At 41.7% G+C, this 23,610-nt stretch overlaps 1 protein-coding gene across 6 annotated transcripts; it reads left to right on the top strand.

Annotated features, from left to right (window-relative positions):
- Positions 1-690: 690 nt before the first annotated feature.
- Positions 691-21,219, top strand: SPG21 (SPG21 abhydrolase domain containing, maspardin). Of its 6 annotated transcripts, none has more exons than XM_043555167.1 (10): positions 721-974; positions 1,589-1,745; positions 4,506-4,592; positions 7,294-7,455; positions 11,529-11,609; positions 12,875-13,020; positions 15,473-15,596; positions 16,398-16,505; positions 18,563-18,703; positions 20,513-21,219. In XM_043555167.1, exons 3-10 carry the CDS (start codon positions 4,530-4,532, stop codon positions 20,627-20,629), a joined length of 942 nt encoding a protein of 313 aa, XP_043411102.1. In that variant the 5' UTR covers positions 721-974; positions 1,589-1,745; positions 4,506-4,529; the 3' UTR covers positions 20,630-21,219. The 6 variants fall into 6 exon arrangements, with proteins under 6 accessions (XP_043411105.1, XP_043411100.1, XP_043411102.1 ...); XM_043555166.1 differs by lacking the exon at positions 1,589-1,745 and adding an exon at positions 3,100-3,358; XM_043555168.1 differs by lacking the exon at positions 1,589-1,745 and adding an exon at positions 3,100-3,358 and having other exon boundaries at positions 722-974; positions 15,488-15,596.
- The last annotated feature ends 2,391 nt before the right edge of the window (positions 21,220-23,610 follow it).

Here is a 23,610-nt window from a genome sequence, read left to right on the forward strand (position 1 = left end):
CCAACATGACCTTGTTGCAGGATCACAAAAAGACTTCAAACAAGATTTACATGTTATCCATCCTTATCATACATTCTTTCAGCAAACTGCAAATGTTTTACTGAGTAATCTCCATTACATTTTGCTTAAGAAGAAAGTTTATAAATGTATTAATATTCTCTATTCTTTTAAAGGAAAGTGATGCAGGAGCTGGAGGCTTGGTTGGAGAATGACAGCACAAGTCTGCAAAGTGCTGTGAGGGGTGTTAGAGTGGAGGATATGGAGGGCGACTATGCTCGTGCCAAGAGGAAAAAATCTTGCCAAGCAAAGAAAGTATACAAAGCGCTGCTCACTAAAGCCTGTGACACAAAGGGGGTCGCCTCAAAGCTTTACGTAGCGGAGAGAAAATAGTCCGCACCTGCTTCCTCCAGGAGGGCGCGAACTGAAGGCAGAGGGAGGTCCCAAGGGGCCAGGCGTCCCCTTCTCCCACTCGCACAATCTCTCCCTCGGTGCCCACATCAAATGGGTGACCTAGAGCTGACCCAAAGGGAACTCGAACCTCCTCCCCGCGCCCTCCACCACCTCCAGGGCGGACGCCGACTCCCAACCGGCAGGATGTACCGAGCCGGCCGGGAGTGTCTCACCTTGGTCTCCATCCCTCGCTGTCGTCATGGTGACCGCCGGAGCCACGCAGCCCCGCCCCTTCCTCATGACGTGGCCCCGCCTCCTCCGAACCCGGAAGCGCGAGGCTCGCGCCCACTGCGCGAACCGTTCGGGAGGGGGGAGCGCGGCAGCTGAGGCTCGCCGGGCCGCGCGCCCCGCCCCTCGGAGGCCCGCCCTCCAGCTCGCCCCCACAGCCCGCTGTGCCTGCGGGTACTGAGCGCTCCGGCAGCCGGCGGTGACCCGGACCCAGCCGCCTCCCCGGCCCGCGCCCCTACTGGAGGGAAGAGCCGCCTTGGGGAGGAGGGAAAGGGACGTGGGGGAGGCCACGGCAGGTGAGGGGTGGGCGAGGCCCTGGAAGCAGGGTGTGGGTGTGTGATGTGTATAGGTTTGCAGGTGGGTGTGTATGTACTGTGTGCGGCTGCCTCTGTTGGTGTGACTTTGTTAGTGTGGCCCCTAGTGGGCCGGTCCATGTGATCATGCACGTGACCTCATGTCCCTCTGTGTATGTGTATCTGTCTATCTGTCTGAGGTCAAGTTTGACTTCCTGAGGTGGTCGTTGTACTGTGACCCTGCCTTGTTGTGGCTTTCACAGGCGGGACTGGGAAAGGGTGGGGTCTGTGTTTGGATCGTCTGGGGATGGGGGTGCGGGTCTCTTGACCAGGGCATACTATTGTAATCTGGTCCCGGGGATACACTGCTGCAGCCCGGGAATATGTTTTTCAACTTTTAAGAACTCTGAGCAGAAGCTAGTTATTTTGAAGATTGCACCTCAGCCTGAAAGTGACAAATGTCTTTGTCATTGCTCAGTACCTGGTGTGAGACTTGTGAATGGGGGATGAGGAAAGTAACAGGACTAGAGTGCGTTGCTTTCCTTCTTCTGGCTTTCCTAGGGAGTTGTAAATTCTGCATTTATGCTGCTGCTTTGTCTCCTTGTACAATGTTCCAGCTCCTGTTAGCAGCATGATTCAAGAGACTGAGGAGTAACTTAATAGCTGTGTGCAAATTTCCAAGAGCTTTTATACCAAGACAGTACAAGATGAGGTGTCACAGAAGAAATGTCAAGTTGGCAGCTTTTCCTCCCATGAGGTTTAGACAATAATGGAGTAAGTTCCTGAAGAAAAGAGGGATAAATGTTCCCCTAAAGAAATCTGGAGGAAGAAAGGATAGCTGTGTACTGGTGTGGTGAGCTGTTGAGATTTGCATTAAAAAAGCCAACTGCATTGCCTAGAGACTCTCAGGTCCTAATATTTAGTTACTGCTGGCATTAATAATCACAGACTGTCCATATGTGGATCAACTACAGATTGAGATAAAGGATCCAAAAACCTCTGACTAGTTAATCTGGTTATGTGACTTAAACATTTTTAAAGATGATTTCATTGACTGTAAACTGGCAGGTTCTGTTGAATCCCTGAGGGGTAAGTGCATGTAATTCCTGATGCACACTCACAATTGGCAATTTTATTGTCTAGCACCACAGGGCCAGAGAGGACTGACTGTCCAAAGTACTTCCTGAGGAGGGATTTCTTTAGGCAAGATTAAGGCTGATCTCTGTAGCCCTTTTCCCACCAGCATGAACAGGTGCTTTTGTTTTTGCGAAGAATTGAATTGTGAGAGATCAGATCAGTGTTGAGCTCCTGGTCGACATTCTTTCTTATTTAATACTGACCAGTTTGGTCACAATCTCAGTTAACCTTTTTTTGCCATATACAGAATGTTCCTCTCGTGACTTGGAAAAGTATACCCCTTTAGTGAATGAAAGAGGGCTCGGAGAACAGACTTCCTTTTCATACCACTCACAGCTGCTTTCTCTTTGCAGCAGTGAGTTTTTTTGTTGTTGTTGTTTTTTTAACTTAGATGTCAGTTGGTCAGATGCAACATTTGGTATCTATCTTACCTTTCATGTATTGCCAAACTAACACAAGTGTTAAAATCACTTGCCTCTACAAAAATTTGGTCACAGTTGGGTGGAATCTCTCCATCCAGTGAGATTTGTTATAAAATGTTATACTGAGGTGGTTGTGAATAATGCTGAGGACTGTGGTAAGACACATCTTTCTACTTGTTGCTCTGGGAAGAAGTGAATGTCAGTGAATGTGTGTGCCTGTGTATGATCTGTATGTCTCTGATAGTTTGGTTTGTACCTTGCAGCTGATTCCAAAACTGAATTAATTTATCCCAAGTCTGGCAAATCTAGAAGCTACCTTTCTGGCTTTAAGTAGCTTAGACGTTTTATAAACCTACTGAGTAGATTCCAGTGGCTTAGATTTTTTTTTTTAACATGTTAATATTCGTTAAGAGAAAATGGATATGCAAAGAACGATTTTCTTTATTCCAGGATGAATTATAACTACATCTGTGCACACTGATTTCAGCATAAGACTGGCTAATGATATTCTTGGTACTTTTGAGAACAGCTTATGATTTTAACAAACTTTTCTAAAATTACCATCCTAGCCTTGAGGGAACAGACCATTATTGCAATGTCAAGGTTGTAAATCAAGTTTAATAATGGATGCCTACGTCTCCCATCTCCTTGGGGTTTAGTAACCCCCCCCCCCAAGATTAGAGGTAACTGTTATGATTGCTAAGTTCCCTGAACTCCTGAGTTGGCAGATGTGGAGGGCCAAAAAGGAGTCCCCAGCTCCTGGCCAGTCCAGAGAACTGCACCCGCTGACCAACCACTCAAAATAACAATTCAGAGTCAGCCCAGGAGGTAAGTGTTATGGTCTTGAACACATCCTAGCCTTGTTAGGAAATCCAGACTTGCTCTGGGGGTAGAGGACAGGATACACAGCAAGTATTTGAATCCTTCCAAACCAGGGGGTGGAAGTTCCTCATTTGGCAATAAGAATCTGCAACAGGGAGCTATAATTTCAAGTTCCTGTTACGACAATACAGATGCCTGAGCAAGGAGGGGCAGCCTTTCCCTTGAAGATGCCCAGCCATTCCAAAGCTGTTAGATCCCTGGGTCAGAAGAGACTCTAGGATTGCCTGATCCAGTCTCCTTAGGACATAGTCATCCATTTAGTCAACAGATAATGCCTGTTCTGTGCCAAGCACTGTTCTAGGCTTTGAAAATACAGTGGTGAAACAGTCATAGATGGGAAAGCAAGCTCAAAGAAGGTCAGTGACTCTTCCAAGGTCACGCAGCTATAAAAGCTAGAAATCACTAATCTCACCACAAGAGACTGCGTATTTCTTCTAAAGACCCATGTTTTGTTGCTGGTTATAGTGCCTTCAAGCCTGTCCTGGTATTTGATCATAGATCTTTCAGAGGAGGGTATATCACATTTAATCACATCAAGAACTGCATTAAGAACTACATGTGAGGTTCTGAAACTATGTTCTGCTAGAGTTAGATTTATGGCATTTTGTGACTTGATCAGGACGCAGCTTTCTATTACCCCCTTTCTCTAGTGTGGACTGTTCCCTGAAACTCTATCAGACATCTTTGTTAAAATGGATTCTTAAGATACTGTCAACACATAGGTGATGGTACTGCAGTTTGGAATCATTTACCTAGGACAGGCATTCTGGTGTCAGAACACACTGTCCTACCTCTGGTCCTAGCTCTGCAATAGACAGGAGATCGCTGGTAAGTCATTTAAGTTTTCTAGACCAGGTTCTTCATCCGGAGGAACTAAGAAAGTAATTATCTCTCAGGGCCCCCTCCTGCTCTGTGACTATAGGACTTCACCAAATTGTTTTCTGTAGTTTACGTATATACTGACAAGGTAAAATAGCCCATTTCTTTGGTTTTACCATTTAAAGTATTGTTTTTATAGCTAGACCAGACTCTACATTTGGTTCTGATGTAAACATGAATTCTTGACATGAAACATCACATGCTTTTATTTCAGGGTTAACCTCCATTTCAGCTAATCATGGGAGAGATTAAAGTCTCTCCTGATTATAACTGGTTTAGAAGTACAGTTCCCCTTAAAAAGGTATGTATGGTTTTACTACACCTCTTATTTGCAAAATCTTGTATTGTTTTTGTTTGTGACTTAGATGTTATGCCTTAACAGTGTTTGAGAGTAAAGGCTATTGCCAAATATCAGGAGTCTGGGTCGTAGGGCATAAAGTTCACCCCTTCTTTGTCAAGTGCAGTGAACTCTTGAGACGCATTCAAGAGTAAAAGTGGGTATAACTGTACTCATTATTTTATAATTGCTTTTGTGTATTCAAGCAAACAGGAATATGTGTACTCTGTAGATAGTGGAAAGCTTGCCGCAACAGCAACTATATAGTACGTGCAGTCAGATTCGATTATAAAGCCTTTTCCTGTTCCTCAGATTTAAGATTTTCAAAGGGCCACATTACAGATCCTCTGTAATGGTAGCCATTTTCAGGAAATCTTATTTGCCTGAGGTGTCATTCACAGTGAAGTTTGACTGTCGACTCTGAGTCCCTAATTAATCCCAAATGTTTGGGGATCATACTGGACAAAAGCTAGTTAAGTCACAGAGCAAAGTCTTTGCTGATCCCTTTGCAAAAGTATGAGATGAAAATCATCTATGTCTCTGTTATAATTATTTTGTCAGGGTAGACATCTGTGGAAGTGCCATGCAGGTTTGAATTAACAACAAAACTATTCTCCATATAGAAATTTGAGATTCAGTTCTCCAAGTGTAAACAGAGTATCTGCTAGACAACTGGCACTGTTGTAGGAGGTCAGCAGATACCTTATTTCATTCTTAACAGTTTAACAAAGCTGGTAGTGATGTGCCCCTCTTGCAGATAAGAAAACCAAGGTCCAGAGAGGTTAACATGTTAAAGGTCACTCAGCCTGGTAGAGTCTGCCCATTAAAATCAAATTAATTTGACTTCAGAGTCAGAAGTACTTGACTGCTTACCAAAGGGAGCTGCCCTTCCTTCTTGTTCCCTGGGAAACTCCTGCCCGTACTAAATGATAATTGGGTCTTGCAGTCCCATCCCCTCAAATAATTCATGTGCGCTCATCTTGATAGCTCACTTTCTCAGCAAGATGATCACCAGACCCCAAACAACCCACACTTCTCTAAATATTCTTAGAAGTAGTTATAGGAGGTAGTTTGGTTGATGTGATTTTCTCCAGTTGTGAGATCAGTTTGGTCCACAAGTCATGATAAGTTTGCTTGAAATTTCGTGGTGCTAGATTTTAAATTATCAGATAGATATTGCATCTTCTAAGGGATTTCTGACAAAATTGCCATTCAGAGAACTCTGAGAAAATTGAAGTGATAAACAACTTTTAAGTATTTATGGCTTATATTCAGAACATACTATGTCAATTATATCTCAGTAAAGGGGGGGAGAGAACATGCTATTTTTGTTACTTTTCTCCCAAATAGATTATTGAAATAACTTCCTGGAAAATTTCAGAGATCTAAATATTCTTACCTCATATTAGTTTTATTATTACAAGATTGGGATTTACTGTGTGCCCTGTCAAAAGCCATTAAGAGATTTTTACCACAATCATAGCCTCCCCAAATAAAATAAGAGCAAAATTGTGTGTGGCAAGATGCCAAGGGCAGAAACATGAGTATGAGATATTACTGTCATCATCTGTGACCTGGGGATGTCTCAAAGGGAATTGTTAGGTTCTTCTGGACTGTGCCTTGCCCCGTTTGTCTGCTCCCAGTGATGCCAGTGATCCCAGTCAGTGTGTTACCATCCACAGTGACACCAGGGGCCCACAGCACTGCCAGCTAGGAGCTCTCAGAAAATAGAACCTGGAGGCCTTAAATTTTTTAATGTAAAAGTAGGATAAATAATTGATTTGCACTGGCAAAAGTTCAGGAAGTTCAGGTACTTTTCCAAATATCACGAAAAAGTCAGCCACAGAAAACAAAAAGTAAACTATCATGCAGTGAATAATACTAATATCTAACACTCACTGAAACTCTCCCTGCCAAACTCCACGCTGAGCCCTTGACTTGTCTCAGCTCACTTAATGCTCATCTTTTTTCCCTTTGGGTTAAGAACTACTAATTCAGGAAGGTTTCTGATGCCCTTCCTCCTCCCAACCCTCTTTTCTCAAGAAAACCAGTTTTTTCCTGTGCCCATTCCCTACACCTGACTGACTGGTTTGAAACATTCTTCCAGAACAGGGACACCTACGCCTGCTGTGTCCTTCCTGTTTAGCAGAAGTCTCCCCCTCAAAGACGTGGTGTAGATCAGGTTCCAGAACCATCTCCTGAGTGGTACCATCTCTCCCTAGTTTGTCCCTAGAGCCTGGAGTCTTTCCTCCCCTCCGGACAGCACTGGAGAATGACTGTGCAAATTGCCTCCTACACACACACAAAGCCAGAAGTATGGGGAAGAAATAAGATGCCAATTACAGGGCTTACTGTTTAATGGTAAACAAAACAGGCTTTTATAATCATGGATGGGAAGGAAAATGAAAAACTGATTTTAAAAAAAGCTTTATAGTCTTTGGAAGGATACAAGGCAATTCTGTACAGTATGTTAGCACATAGAAGAAGGAAAAAGAGACCAAAGCAGTTTATTTATTGTACACGCTAGTCTGGGGTGATCCCCAGGGTACCTTGTAACAACCAAGGTGGTGGCATTAAAATTGTCACAGAAATTATAGTGTAAAGTAACAATATCAAACCAAATCCATAAGGTTTTCCATTTTTTTTCTTATAACTTTCCCTCCAGATTATCGTGGATGATGATGATAGTAAAATATGGTCGCTCTATGATGCAGGCCCCAGAAATATCAGGTGTCCTCTGATATTTCTTCCCCCTGTCAGCGGAACTGCAGATGTATTTTTCCGGCAGATTTTGGCTTTGACTGGATGGGGTTACCGGGTTATAGCTGTAAGTATTATTGATTCACTATTACAGTTCAAGTCCACATTTTTTGGGTTTGGTTGTGGGGTTTTTTTTGTTTTGTTTTGTTTTGTATGTGGGTACTTCTGTTCCTGATTAACTATCATAATGGGCTTTTTTTTTTTTTTTTTTAGTTGAGGTAAGATTGTTTTCCTTCTTTAAAATGTGAAATGAAGCCTTTGGAAGGAAGGCGGTGTAGTACACGGACATACAGAGATGCAGAGGGTACAAACTTCTATGGAAACCTCAGTGCCCCGCTTTTATGTACATTCTCTTAACTCTGAATGGTAGGAAGCATTGTCCTTGTTTATAGATGAGGAAATGGAGGTCCAGCCATTTTGGTGATCGTGGCAGGCCATGACCACTAGGTGGTGGAAGGAGAACCAGTCTGAGTCTTCTGACTCCATTTCCACTCCTGGTTCATTACACCACTGCCTGCAAGGGAGCTGAATGTGCAATATTATACAGCAGAGGGGTCTGCTGACATTCAGCTGACTGAAAGCTTGCTTTAACGTAAGTCTTTGACTGTTGGGATGGGTCTTATTATAGCCCATACTCTCAGCATTTACTTAAGAAGTTTTTTGTTTCTAATTGTTATTTTATCACTGAGTTTGGTCTAAATCTAGTTTCCCATCGGTCATTCTTGAATCTCTTCTGGAAGAACAGTGTAGGTGAGGAAGGCACCATTGTTCATGACGCCTCGACTGTGTAACAACGGAGGCTGGCCAGGGGCTCCTGGGTGGCTCAGTCGGTTGAGTGTACAACTCTTGATTTCTGCTCAGGTTTGTGAGATCAAACCTGATCTCAAAATCTGCCTCTCTGTCTCTCTGTCTCTCTGTCTCTCTGTCTCTCTCTCTCTCTCTCTCAATAATAAATAAATAAACGTTAAAAACAAAAAATAATGGAGGCTGGTCTCCTTACTTCTCAGGAAGGAGAGACTCTTGGGCTTTGGAGTTGGCACTTGTTTCCGGGAGCCGGAACAGTAACATGTAAAACGGGTCTCCCTGTGGGAATATTGCTGTTACTGTACATTTTATTTACTATCTGAAGGAGAGAAAATGTGGACCAGATCTCTTTTCTCGGAAGGTAACTTAAAGTTTTACTGGGTTTACCACCAACTGGGGCCACACGGAACAAATCCAGTTCTTCCTCCTGACAGCCCTTCTCGAGAAAACTAGTTATTGTCAGCTTGCTGCCTTCCCCCCAGGTCTTTTCTTTCAGGAGAAATTCTCCACATTCTTTGATCATTCTTCATGTGGCATGTTTTGAGTCTCTGCAACATAATCCTCCCTTGTTCTGGGTTTTCATAATTCCTCTTGGTTGACGGCATTTCAGGAAAGTGGGGTGGCAAGCACACTCATCCCAGCCCTCCACAGCCTAAGACACGACAGTACCTTTCCTGGTAGCCTCTGTTGATCAGCCAGGGAGGGGAAACTGAGCGGCCACAGACGTCTCTCCCACTTCAGAGCACTGTCTGAAGTTGACTGTGTGTGTTTTTGCTCCAAGCTGGCAAGTCCGAATTGCTTTGCCTTTTGGCTGGATATTTCTTCGTGCCCTCAAGCTTCTTGATGTGGGATTTCATTATTTCATTAGCTAGATAATGAATCAAGAAAGGGCCAGGGGCACCTGGCTGGCTCAGCTGGTGTAGTGTGTAACCCTTGATCTCGGGGTTGTGGGTTTGAGCCCCATATTGGGTGCAGAGATTACTTAAAAATAAAACTTAAAAAAGAAAAGGCCAGTGATGTCTTCAAAGTTACTTTGTCCTTATGTGCCTAACCCCACGAAGTTTGTTTTATTTATGTAGTTATTAAAATGTATGTGTTCATTTTTGAGAGAGTGAGAAAGGGGCAGAGAGGGAGGGAGAGAGAGAGAATCCCAAGCAGTCTCCACACTGTCAGCAAGGAGCCCAATGAGGGGCTTGAACCCATGAACCGTGAGATCGTGACCAGAGCCAAAACAGACACCTAACCAACTGAGCCACCCAGGTGCCCCTACCTCACAAGATTTTAAAACTTACTACATACTTATCTAGCAGTTGAAAGGTACCAGTCCTTTTGTCATTTACATTTTTATTGAGATAATTATAGGTTCACCTGTAGTTTTCAGAAATGATACAGAGATATCCCTTTTATACTTTGCCCAGTTTCTCTCAATAGTAACATTTTACAAAACTGTAGTCGGATATTGTAACCAGGGTATGATATTAATACAATCCACCAATCTTAGATTTCCAGTTTCACTTGTACTCAGTTTGTGTGTGTGTGTGTGTGTGTTAAGTTGTGTACAGTTTTATCCCCTATCTTGGGCATAGATATTTTTAAATTAAAGGCTTCATAAAAAAATATTTTTACAATATAGGTTTCTTTTCCTTTTTGTTTTGTTTTTAATGTTTGTTTATTTTTGAGAGAGAGAGAGCACAATTGGGGGTCGGGTAGAGAGAGAGGGAGACAGAGAATCCGAAGCAGGCTCCAGGCTCCAAGCTGTCAGCATAGAGCCTGATGCGGGGTTCAATCCCACAAGCCGAGATAGCATGACCTGAGCCAAAGTCAGACACTTAACTGATTGAGCCACCCAGATGCCCTATAATAGCTTTCTTTTCTATCATCCGACTCCAGTTCTCAGATTATCTGCTAGGGAGCAGCTGTTCTTCATCCTGTCAGAATAGTGGAATCTCATCCACAAATGAAATTTTTAATAGTAAAAGTAACATAATTACAACAAATCTAAAGTTATCCTATTATATACATGATAGTATCGATTCCAGCAACTTGTTAATGACAAAAGGAATCTAAGTTCTTAAAACAACTAGCCTGTCAGACAGGTTTTGCTTATTATTAAAGAGAGTGGAATTCTTTGGTGACAAGCTGGAGTCCTCTAGAAAGGAGGTAGTGACTTGTATTTCTTTTCCTCCTCCTCCTCAGCTTTTATAGGCTACTTAGGGTCAAGCACCATACTTTTTTGGCCACAAATAAAGGTACAAGAAATCAGATATGATGCCTGAGTCAATTAAGAAAAGAGGAACAATTTTATTGAATACGCACTTCAAGCAATGCTGCCAAAAAGAGAGGGAATTCTCCTTAGGATTTTATTTCGAGTTCTCCTGAGCCATACTTTTAGAATTAAATTGGATTAAAGGGAAAACAGTATTTTTTTACTTGAAAGGGTTCTGCTCCTATTCACCCTTGAACCTCGGAGTTTCTTAGCTATTTGGAAAGGAAACAGACATGAATTGAAATTATTATTCACATAATATCTCTTGTGTGCTATTCTTTTTTTAAATTGATCTGTTAGGGGGCACCTGGGAGGCTCAGTCGGTTGAACAGCAGACTTCAGTTTAGGTCTTGATCTTGCGGTTCGTGGGTTCAAGCCTCACATTGGGCTTGCTGCTTTCAGTGCGGAGCCTGCTTCACTCTCTGTCCCCCACTCTCTCTGCCCTTGCCCTACTTACCCTCTCTTTCTCAAAAAATAAATAAAACATTGAAAAAATAATAATAATAAAATAAATTGGTCTAGGGGCACCTGGGTGGCTTAGTTGGTTAAGCGTTTGACTTCAGCTCAGGTCATGATCTCATGGTTCATGGGTGTGAGCCCTGCATTGGGCTCTGTGCTGTCAGCTCAGAGCCTGGAGCCTGCTTCAGATTGTGTGTCTCCCTCTCTCTCTGCCCATCCCCTGCTCATGCTGTGTGTGTATGTGTGTGTGTGTGTGTGTGTGTGTGTGTGTGTGTGTGTGTTTCTCTCTCTCTCAAAAATAAAAGGAGCAGAGCTTGAGCAAATGAGAAATGCTATTATGGGAGTCCTAAATTTTGCATATATATATATTTTTTAATTTTTAAAATATTTATTTATTTTTGAGAGACAGAGTGCAAGTATGGGAGGGGCAGAGAGGGAGACACAGAGTCCGAAGCAGGCTCCAGTCTCTGAGCTGTCAGCACAATGCCCGACATGGGGCTCAAATTCACCAGCTGTGAGATCTTGACCTGAGCCAAAGTTGGACGCTTGAATTGACTGAGCCACCCAGGCTCCCCTATATTTATTATTAATTAATAATGTTATTATTTCAGTTGCAGTATCCAGTTTATTGGGACCATCTTGAATTCTGTGATGGATTTAGAAAACTTTTAGACCATTTACAACTGGATAAAGTGAGTACCCTAAAACTAAATATTTACATGTGATTTTAATGCAGCATTTACATTGTAAAGCCTGGTATTGTCTTTGTTTTGTTTTTAAATGATACTTCTTTTGAGATATAATTCACATACCATTCAATTTACCCTTTTCAAGTGTGTGAGTATGGTTTTTAATATATTCATAGATAGGTACAATATATATTTATATGTGAACATAAATATATTTTATATATAAATAAATATAATATATTCACAAATAGGGTCAATTTTAGGTCATTTTTTTCACCCCAAAAAGAAACCACATATTCATTATTAGTGACTCCTCACCTTTCTTCTCCTACCCCTGGCAACTTAATCTCCTTTCTGCCTGTGTAGATGTACCCATTCTAGGTATTTTATATAAATGGAATCATGCAGTATTCATCTTTTTTTTTAATTTTCTTAGTGTTCATCTTTTCTGACTTCTTTCATTTAGCATAATGTTTGCAAGGCCCGTCTATGTTGTAGCGTGTATCAGTACTCCACCTTTTTATTGTCAAATAATATCCCACTATATAGGTGTACCCCATTTTATTTATCCATTTGTCAGTTGATGCACGTTTGGATTGTTGCCATTGTTTGGCTATTAGAAGTTACACTGCTGTGGGGTGCCTGGGTGGCTCAGTCGGTTAAGCATCTGACTTCGACTCAGGTCATGATCTCATAGCTTGCGAGTTTGAGCCCTGCATCAGGGTCTGTGCTGACAGCTCAGAGCCTGGAGCCTGCTTCAGATTCTGTGTCTCCCTGTCTCTTTGCCCCTCCGCTGCACTCTGTCTCTCTCTCTCTCTCTCTCTCAAAAATAAAAAATAAAACATTTTTAAAAATTAAAAAAAAAAAAGAAATAACACTGCTGTGAACATTCGTGGACACACGAACGTGGACATGTGTTTTCAGTTCTTTTGAGTTTGTACCTAGGAGTAGAATTACCAAATCATAGTTTTCTTAAATATAAATTACTGAGTGGTTTCATTTTCTAGTGTAATCTGTAGATAATATTTTCTTACTTGTATTTGCATGCACAGATTGTTTTCTTGACGGGATGCATAAATTGTACTTAAGTGCAGTGTTTCCTAAATGTTGAACTGCTATCGATATTTTCATCTAAGGACGATGATGACATTATGTATTCTGTGGTTGGTGAGAAGTAAAACTACTTTTTTTTTTTTTTTTTTTTTTTGGTATTTATGTTCAGGATTGATTGTTGTTGTAGTATCCTTCTTGTGTTTGTTTGCAATTAGGTTCACCTGTTTGGGGCTTCTTTGGGAGGCTTTTTGGCCCAGAAATTTGCTGAATACACACACACATCTCCCAGAGTCCATTCCCTCATCCTCTGCAATTCTTTCAGTGACACCTCCATCTTCAACCAAACTTGGACTGCAAACAGGTAAGAACATGAACATTTGGCCAAAATTCTTAGGATTTTCATTCAGTGGAATTTTGAAAATGTTGGCTTGGTGGGGGCGGGGGGTTGTTGCACTAAGCGGTGGGGGTGTGGGGGTGGAAAGGGCTTGTATCTACCTCTGTCTTCTGAAACTTCCCTGGCTTTTAAAACTAGAAACAATCACCTTTGCCAAAGAAAAGAATGGAATGAACTCTGAATTTAGCTATTTCTATTACTCTGAATTATGGGTTAGCTTTGTTTAATATACATTCATGTGATCCTAACAGGTCCTCTTCAGTTGTATATGTAACTAATATGGTGTTCTGCTTGTTCCGCCTACTATGTTGTTAAACAGTTCTGTATATTGACTGACACAGTGTTTTTAGGCATTTTGGCTTCCCCCAATTTTTCATCGTGTTCTGCAAATCATTGTACCCGTTGCTTTTTTCCTTCCCTTTCTGGGTTATTTCCTTGAAATGTGTTTCCAAAAACAGAGAGAATACATTTCGTCTGCCAGCACGTCTTGCACATCATGACACTTTAGTGTTAGTCTGCTTTCGGAAAGATGGAAATGGTGGCCTGCTTCGTGGGGCCACCCATGGGGCGCTTGTTTCCTCTGAGTCGTCCTTTCATTGAAGAGTCCACTTTAGGAGTGCCTGGGTGCCTCAGTCAGTTGAGTGTCCGACTCTTGATTTTGACTCAGGTCATAATCTCACAGTTTGTGGGATTGAGCCCCGTGTCAGGCTCTGCTCTGACAGTGTGGAGCCTGCTTGGGATTCTCTTTCTCTTCCTATCCCCCTCCCCCTCCCCCCACTGGAAAAAGAAAAGTTATTGAAGATAACATTTTGTTTATTTGTTTTTAATTTTTTTCAATGTTTATTCATTTTTTTAAGAGACAGAGACCTAGCATGAGCGGGGGAGGGGCAGAGAGAGAGAGAGAAGGAGGGAGACAGATACAGAATCCAAAGTAGGCTCCAGGCTCTGAGCTATCGGTAGAGAGCCTGACATGGAGCTCGAACCCACAGACCTCAAGATCATGACCTGAGCTAAAGTCGAATGCTTAACCGACTGAGCCACCCAGGCACCCTGAAGATAACATTTTAAGTAATTTGATAAGTATCTAATAGTACCCTAAAGCTAATTTAATGTGATTTTTTTTCATTGCTAGCAAGGCTAGACTCTACCCTAAAAGACAAAGCTCCATGAGTAAACATACCTGTATGATCAGGTTGATTTTTCACAGAATTCTCTAGATAAACATTGTGTTTGTTATTTTCACATTTCTTTAAAATTGTAGGTAGAGCTTGCAACTCTTGATCTCTGGATCATGAGTTTGAGCACCACATTGGGCGTATAGCTTACTCAAAAACAAGTTGTACTCTGTTCTCTTTAAAAATGTTTTCTCGTGTTATCTCAGTAGTTTACTCAGCATTTGTGCAACAATTTCTTACATACATTAGCTACAAATAGTTCATGTCCGGACAATGCACTAAAGCTCACTGATTATTTTTGATGATTTTTAATGTTGTTTTAACTGTCACAAGCCAAGACTGCCCCTACTTTGTTTGTGCCCCTGCATATGAGCTACATTTTATCAAATATCTGAGTGCTTACTTTGTGCCACACATTGAGGCTACAGGGGCAAGCAAAGCCAACAGGGTCTACCCCTCACAGAGGGTACCTAGGCAACATCACCTTGAGAAAATAAGGAAACCCATGGGTGGGATGGAGAAAGTTAACTGAAAGAGGGCCCACTGGCCTTGTGAGGGAAGCTCAACTTCCAACAAGCCAGTCCATTGAGAACACGCATCAGAAGGTGATCTGCACTTTTTATAAGTCATTTTCACCATAGGTTTAGAGAAAGTAGTGTTTACTGTATATAATGGCTCTCAATTCTTGTAATTAATGGAATAAATATCAACTAAAAATCACTTACAGAAATCCATAGATTGAATTGCCTTGAATTAGCCTAATTGAATCTCCTAGGAGAAAACTTTGGCAGTATAACAGCTCCTTCATTTTGCTATTTTGAAATATCAATCAATCAAGGTGATATAAACCTGAAGGTTGGGATCTTAATTTTTCAGTTTTCTAAAGGAAATAGTTTAGCCATTGGAAATAAAGCCAAATAGTAAAAAAAGAAAATAGTAATAATAATAATAATAATGATAAATAATAAATCCTGAGTATTATCAAAATGTCTACCTTGGCAAAGAAACTTGAAATACCACTTATAATTATTCTAAATTCTCAAATAAAACTTTAATCATATTAAACCGTAACTCTTTGGGAGCTCGGGAAAATGTATATAAAAACAAGATGTTTTAAAGCTAGCTCTTTGGAAGAAGAGATAGGTCTTTTTATCTCTAGATCCCAAGAACATAGCTAATACAAAGCTTCAATATTGAATGAATATTTGCTACTTTTGTGTAACCTTGCAAATTTAAATTATCAGGTCCTTGTTTTACAGCTTTTGGCTGATGCCATCATTTATGCTCAAAAAAATAGTTCTTGGAAACTTTTCATCTGGCCCAGTGGACCCTTTGATGGCTGATGCTATTGATTTCATGGTGGACAGGGTAAGGATCATGGCGTTGGGGTGGGGACACCTTATACTAGAAATTTTTGTGTCTCCTTGCTTCCTGATGATATATCTGTCTCATTGAGTATGTATTAGAGATGTTTGCTAAACAGCCTTCCATATTAACTTTAACACAGCCACACAGATTATTACTGTTGGTAAGTAATTCAACAGAATCACTTGGGGGAAGCTTTTAAAAATACAGATTCCAGGGGCACCTGACTGGCTCAGTCAGTATAGCATGGGACTCTTGATCTGGGGATCATGAGTTCGAGCCCCATGTTGGGCATGGAGCCTACATTTAAAAAAAACAAAAACAAAAACAGATTCCAAGGCCTCTCCAGCCCATTGAACTGGAATCCCTGGGTGTGGGAACTGGGAACCTGTATTTTTACTCTGTTCCCCCTCTTTCTCCTTGAGGTGAATCTGAAGTAGCAGGTCTACAGACTTGGATTTAGGGACTACGGGGCTAGATGGTTTTTCTGAGGTCTCTTCCAGCTCCAAAATCTCTTAAAAATGTTTATCTGTCGCTTGTGAGTTATAGGAAGTGGCTTGCTGCCCACAGGTACCTGGTTGAAGAAGCAATTCATGTTGAGGGCTATGGATGCCAGGTTCCCACAGTAGAAAAATGGCACCACCTGGGAGGCCCATGGTCTCACAGATACATTATATTTCCTCCTTGGTGATCTTTCTGGACCCACCACACGTGATACCACCTTTATAAGCACAAATATTACACTTAATGGAAATGTGGGAAACAAAATTAATTCAAAACCTTTGCCTGTGTTTCTTCCTACAGCTGGAAAGTTTGGGTCAGAGTGAACTGGCTTCAAGACTGACCCTGAATTGTCAAAATTCTTATGTGGAACCTCATAAAATTCGGGACATCCCTGTAACCATTATGGATGTAAGCTTCCTTTTAAGTCAAATAGATGCCTTACCCTTTTAACTGTATATATCAAAATCCTCATAATTATTTTGTAATTTTTCAGTGTACCTCTTCCAATGCTGCCTTGGATTTTTTTTACACCCCCCCCCACCCACTTTTTCAGTTCTAAAACAATCAACGTATTGCTTACCCTATTTTTTTCCTGATAGGAATAGCACCATTGAAGTAGGAATAAACATAAACAAACATGGTAGTCCTTACCCATTCTGATATATTTTTGCTACAGTCATCAACAGATATTGCACTTTAGCTATTACACATCTATGTAGCAAAGAAAAGTTGCCTCATGGAGTCAGAGAATCAAGAATTCCATAAAATCTAATTAGCACAAAAGCTTGCTTCTTATATGCTCGAGTTGTGGTAAAATATATGTTACAAAATTTACCATTTTAACCATTTTTAAGTGTACATTAAGTAAACTTAAGTGGCATTAAGTACATTTACAGTGTTGTGCCACCGTCACCATCATCCATTTCCAGAACTTTTCATCATCCCAAACTGAAGCTCTGTACCCATTAAACACTAGCTCGCCATTCCCCCCTCCTTCCAGACCCTGGTACCCAACATTATACTTTCTGTCTCTATGTATTTGACTATTCTATGTACCTCACGTAAGGTACATAGACTATAAGGAATCACATAATATTTGTACTTCTGTGTCTGGCTGAATTCACTTAGCAGAATGTTTTCAAAGTCTATTCATGTCGTGGCGTGTATTAAACGCTGAATAATACTCTCTTGTATGCAGGTACCACATTTGGTTTATCCAGCATCTGTTGATGGACATTTGGGTTATTCCACCTCTGGGCTATTGTGAATAATGCTGCTGTGAGCATTGGTGTACAAATATCTGTTTGAGTACCTACTTTCACACCTTGTGGGTATATACGGAGAAGTGGAATTGCTGAGCCATATGTAATTCTGTTTGACTTTTTGAGAAACCATGATACCATTTTCCACAGTGGTTGTACCATTTTACATTCCCACCAGCAATGCACAAGGGTTCGAATTGTTCCACATCCTCCCCAACACTCGTTATTTTCTGTTTTTTGGTAATAGTGATTCTAATAGATGTGAAGTGGTATTTCATTGTGGTTTGGCTTATTTTTTTTTTAAATCATGTAACTATTTTGCCTCATAAACGGGTTTATTCCTGGATTCAAATAATGTTTTTTAAGAATTGATTTTTGTCCAGAAATTTACAAGCATGTAAATAATAACTTCTCATTCTTCACTGTAATCTCTACATTCCGACATTGACCATGACACAGAACAAGCTTTTCAGTACTGTTGGTAAAATATTTTGTCCTCACAGTGCGTTTGCTCTGTTTGCCCATCTTTCAAAGCTGAGCTCATGTACCCAAAGTTTGGGTCACTGGAAACTGTGTTTAAGCTTTGGCAAGTTGGAAGTGCTGTGTGTGCGTGCGCGCGTGATTAAAAAAATTACTTTTTGAAAAAAAATTACTTTCTGAAAACTTGCTTGAATGTGTGTGTAAACATAAGTTTATGTGGGCAGTAAATGATGTCTAGAATCATACACTCCAAACTGTTAACAGTAGTTCCCCCAGGAAAGGATCTGGACTTTTTCTTATACTCTTAAAAATTTTGTTTTTTGTTTTTGTTTTTGTTTTTCGCTAAGCATATAGTATTTATGTAACTGTTTTTAAGTAGTAATAAAATTTACACGTTCTTTTGGGATTTTAGTGATCTTTTTGAAATTAACTGGCATTTTCAATAATGATTGTTCACTATTAATATTCTTTTAATTCAGTTAACTCTGTTTGAGGGGAAAAAATTCATGGTAGACTTTTCTCCCAAAGAATGCAACAACAAATTCTGTAGCTTATGTTAGAAATCACCAGGGATCAGTAGGAAGAGGTGGCCCAGGCTGGCCAAGGTTCAGCAGCATCTCTTCACAAGAAAGAAATGCTTTGGGAAGCATTTTCCATGATGTGGAAAGAACATATTAAAATACCAGTAGGTTTCAGCCTTTGTTTTTTTTTTTTTTTTTAAAGGTATTTGACCAGAGTGCACTTTCAACCGAAGCTAAAGAAGAAATGTACAAACTGTATCCTAATGCCCGGAGGGCTCACCTTAAAACAGGAGGCAATTTCCCATACCTGTGCAGAAGTGCAGAGGTGAATCTTTATGTACAGGTAAGTCTCAGCTTGGAAGCCAGGGCACTTTGAACCCACAGTGTATAGTTTGAAACACAAAGCTTGTTTTTTTTTTTAATGGTGGAATAGGAGAACTACAGAATTCTCTGTAAGAATGAGGCACTTGCTTGATAAAAGTGGTTTACATTAATAATTTATTTTTTTTTTTTTAATTTTTTTTTTCAACGTTTATTTATTTTTGGGACAGAGAGAGACAGAGCATGAACGGGGGAGGGGCAGTGAGAGAGGGAGACACAGAATCAGAAACAGGCTCCAGGCTCTGAGCCATCAGCCCAGAGCCTGATGCGGGGCTCAAACTCACGGACCGCGAGATCGTGACCTGGCTGAAGTCGGCGCTTAGCCGACTGCGCCACCCAGGCGCCCCTACATTAATAATTTAAAGCAGAATTCAAGCAGGTGTGTTAGAGACAGGTGACTCTCTGCCTACCATCTCTTTTCTAAGAACAGCAGGCCTATATCCACATACCTAGAAGTAGCCATTTGGTATGATGTGACCTTGCTTCCTGGATACAATGAATTCAATCAGAACAGGATACCAGATTCATGAAGCAACTTCCTGATCCATTTTTAGTGCATTAAAATAATACACGCAAAAACTGACAAAAACTGCCACTTTGTCCTCTACCTTAAATGGATATTAAAATAGCAGTGAGGGGGTGTGTGGGTGGCTCAGTCGGCTAAATGTCCAACTCAGGCTCAGGTCATGATCTCACGGTTCATGGGTTCAAACCCTGCATAGGGCTCTGTGCCAACAGCTTGGAGCCTGGAGCCTGCTTCAGATTCTGTGTCTCCCTCTCTCTCTCTGCCCCTCCCCCACTTGTGTTCCCTCTCTCTTTCTCAAAACTAAATAAACATTAAAAAAGATTTTTTTTTTTTTTAAGTTTAAATAGCAATGAGAAATTACTGCTTTGGCAGTTTGGCAAGAAGTATCAAGAACTTCAAAAAACAGTCATGTCCTTTGGTCCTGTCATCCACTTGTGGCAGTGGATCCTAAGTAGAGGACCCTAAATACAGAAAAACTTGATGCCTGGAGCCGTTCGTGATGATCTTACTCTGAACAGCAGAGGATGGGAAAGACCTGAGTCACAGCAGCAGGACAGGAGGGTAAACAACAACTTATGGAGTGGTGTGCCACCATTTAAGATGATGAAATTTATAGGAACTTGGGAGAGACCTGTTACATGTTAAATAAGGAACAAAGATCCCAAATTGTGGGTGTTATTTTTTAATGCTTATTTATTTTGAGAGAGGGGATCGGGAGGAGCAGAGAGAGAGGAAAAGAGAATCCCACACGGGCTCTGCTCTGTCAGCACAGAACCTGACGCAGAGCTTGAACTCAAAAACTGCAAGATCATGACCCAGGCCCAAAATCAAAAATCAGATGCCTAACTGACTGAGCCACCCAGGCGTCCCTCAGATTGTGGTTTTTAAATTTTTTTTTTTTTCAACGTTTATTTTATTTTTTGGGACAGAGAGAGACAGAGCATGAACGGGTAGGGGCAGAGAGAGAGGGAGACACAGAATCGGAAACAGGCTCCAGGCTCTGAGCCATCAGCCCAGAGCCCGATGCGGGGCTCGAACTCCCGGACCGCGAGATCGTGACCTGGCTGAAATCGGACGCTTAACTGACTGTGCCACCCAGGCGCCCCCTCAGATTGTGGTTTTTAAAAATACTTGTTTTCTCTGTGTTTTCCAGTTTGTCTCTTATTAGTACATATTACTGTGTAATTTTAGAAGTATAAAATATGCCATAGTGACATTTAAAAGAACAATTCTATGTTTCTACAGATACATTTGCTGCAATTCCATGGAACCAAATACGCGGCCATTGATCCGTCGATGGTCAGTGCCGAGGAACTTGAGGTGCAGAAAGGCAGCCTCAGCGTCAGTCAGGAGGAGCAATAGTTGTGGTGTTCGTTGTTAATGATGCGTGATCCAGAGAGTTCTTGTACAATCATGGCGTCAGTGCCCGCCTGGCGGAATCTCCATTCGGCTGTCAGGTTCACCGGTTATCACTGTGTTTGGAAGTAGGACTGATTGTCGTCTTTGTGACAGGCGGCAGCTCTTCTAAGCCAGTGTAACTGTTCCGTCTTCGGTTTTTTTAGCTTTTGAATTTGAGGAAGTACTTTTGAAGACTCCCATTTTAAGAATTGTGAAAATTTTGCTACCAAAAGTCATCACCACTGTGTTCTTAAGCAAATATTAATTTCTGAAGTTTGGGATTTTGTGAGGGTTTGTTTCCTTTTTCTTTCCTCCTTTCTTTTTATGTTATTTGCTGTAAATGCTGCACATCCAGACTGTGTATCAGAAGGACATCAGTTATTTTTATGAATTCTTGGTTATTGCCGTTATCAAGTGCCAAGCTGTCACCCTACTGTGTGCTCCCTGCAACATCAACTACTTCTACTTTCCAATTATGCAGAATCATTTTCAGTTTTATCTGTTGTCTTTCTAGCCATTACAGTCATTTGGAATAAAAACTCACTTTCAGCGAATGGCTTTGGTGATTATTGTAGCTGCCCAACTGGGCTACATAGACATAGGAGTTTCTGACAAGAAACCGTGGTGGTGTTGGCCAATTTGGTATGACATTACATAAGTTACTTAATCTCTCTAAGTTGCAGTTTGCTCATTGTAAAGTAACAGTAGGTCTCATTTATTGAGCTGTTACTATGTGCCAGTTACATTTCATACCTTCTTTCTTCCCCCTCAATGGGAATGTGTCTTAAATCTCTTTTAATTTTTTTTTTTTACATTTTTTTTAAAGTAGGTTCCACGCCCAACTTGGAGCTTGAACTCATGACCCTGAGATTGAGAGTTGCATGCTGCACCTACTGAACCAGCCAACTGCCCCAAATCTCTTTCAAACTATATATTCCTTTTTTTTTTCTTGCCATTAATTTGTTGAAGAAATAGGCTCATTTGCTCTATGGAATTCCCCACGATCTAGATTTGGCTGATTGCAGCCTCATGGTGTCCTTTAACTTGTTTCTGTGTCCCTGGTATTTCCCATAAGCTGGTACATACATCTAGAGGGTCAGTCAGGCTCAAATTCAGTCTTTTTGGCAGGAATGTTTCATAGGGCTGCGTGCTTCCCATTTTGTCACTCAGGAGGCACATAACATCTGGTGGTTTCTAAGTGGTTAACATGATGGTTTAGCTGCCCCTGCTTATCACGGCACAGATGTGTCGTTTCATTGGAGGATGCAAAACAGTGACGATAACTCTAATTTTTATCATTCCATTTATTAACTAGAGTTCTCAGATTTAAAAACAAAAATCTTCCCCTCATCAATTATTTGGTTTCTCTGAGGTACAAGTGAGACAGAAAAATCATCATGAGTGCTTCTTTCCCTTTAAGTTTTAAGAATATTGAGTTAGCCATCCTATTTCTGACTTAGTCCCCACCACAACCCTGATTAAACTGATTTTTACAGGTGAGGTCATGGAGACTGGGAGGAGCCAAGAGACTTGCTCACCATCACACAGGAAAGGGCAGAGCTGGGATGTTAACTTGGATCTGACCATCACAAAACCAAGGATCCTTCCACGTAGGCCAGTGTCTGCTCTGACTGTCTTGTGACTCGAGAACAGTCGTGAGTTATGGGAAGCACTTGGGAAGCCATGAAGGTAGGAGCTTAATGTTTTTAACTATTAGCATCTGAGACTCCTTCCCAACCAACAGGAACTCCTATGGGCAGAGCCAGGCCACACATGGCCAGTAGCCCCTTCCTCTCCTGGTACAGCAATGAACTGTGAGACTGCCCTCTGCTTTCTTTTCACATTCTCCCCGTGGGAGCCAATTTTCCCTAACAGCTTTAACTACTCCCTGGTTCTGTGCCCTGAGGATTGCCATTTCCAGCCCCAACGGATTCTGAGCTGGCCTTGAATGCCTGTACATCAGGCCAGCCTTCTACAGGCACACCAGACTCCACCTGTCAAAAGCCACACCCATGACCCCACTGCCCAAATCTAACCCTTCTCTCCTTAACCCACCGCCCCAACTCCCAGCATCACTGTTCCCCAGATGCCCCAGCTAGAAACAGCCATCTTGGATCCCACCCCATCCCCAAGTCTCAAGGTGAAGCAGATACCAAGATGAAACTTTGGGAGCAAGATGGTTATTTAGGGTCAAAGAGAAGAGGTTGTGAAGGGAAGTGGATTGGGCAGGGGAGAAGCTGAGCTGTGACACAGGCATCCCCAAGCACCGGCTGACCACATAGAGGGCTCTTGAGCTAAGAGTGCCCATTGGAATAGTCTCCCGAGGGCTGAAATAGCCAGGCCCTCCTGCCTCTCCAGCTCCTCTCTCCTCTTCTTTCCATGCCTCCTGTGTTCCAACCACACCATCCCCCAAATAGATACATCACACCTCCTCGCCATCGCGCAGACTGGTTTTTTGCTTGGAATGTGCTTCCCCCCACTTCTGCCTTCTCTGTGAGCTTCTCAGACCTTCCTCTCCTTTCCCTTCCCCTTCTCCTTCCTCTTTCTCTTCCCCTTTCCCTTCCCTGAGGAAGAACAAATCCCACAGTTTTCTGTATACACCCAACACATGATAGTACATTATTGTTGTCCCAGCCCCCCCTCACCCCATCACAAGGTCTCAGAGGGCAGGAACCGTGGCTACTCAGCTCTGCAGCCCGGCTCCCAGCAGACTGCCCGGCATGGAACACACTCGGTAAATATTGACTGGTGGCAGAGTTGAGTGGTGTGGTTACAGAGAACCAATCCACAACAGCTTGTCTGACTTGAAATTTTGCCATACTTCTCCCAAACAAAAAAACCATATTGAATGTGAAAGATGTATTTCAACATTTCAATTTTATTTTCTTTAAGAACTTGCTTTTTCGTCTCAAAACACAAAATCCATTTCACAAAATTCATCCAGA

This window comes from Prionailurus bengalensis, chromosome B3 (assembly GCF_016509475.1).
Source record: "Prionailurus bengalensis isolate Pbe53 chromosome B3, Fcat_Pben_1.1_paternal_pri, whole genome shotgun sequence".
In the NCBI taxonomy this organism is placed as follows: Eukaryota; Metazoa; Chordata; class Mammalia; order Carnivora; family Felidae; genus Prionailurus; species Prionailurus bengalensis.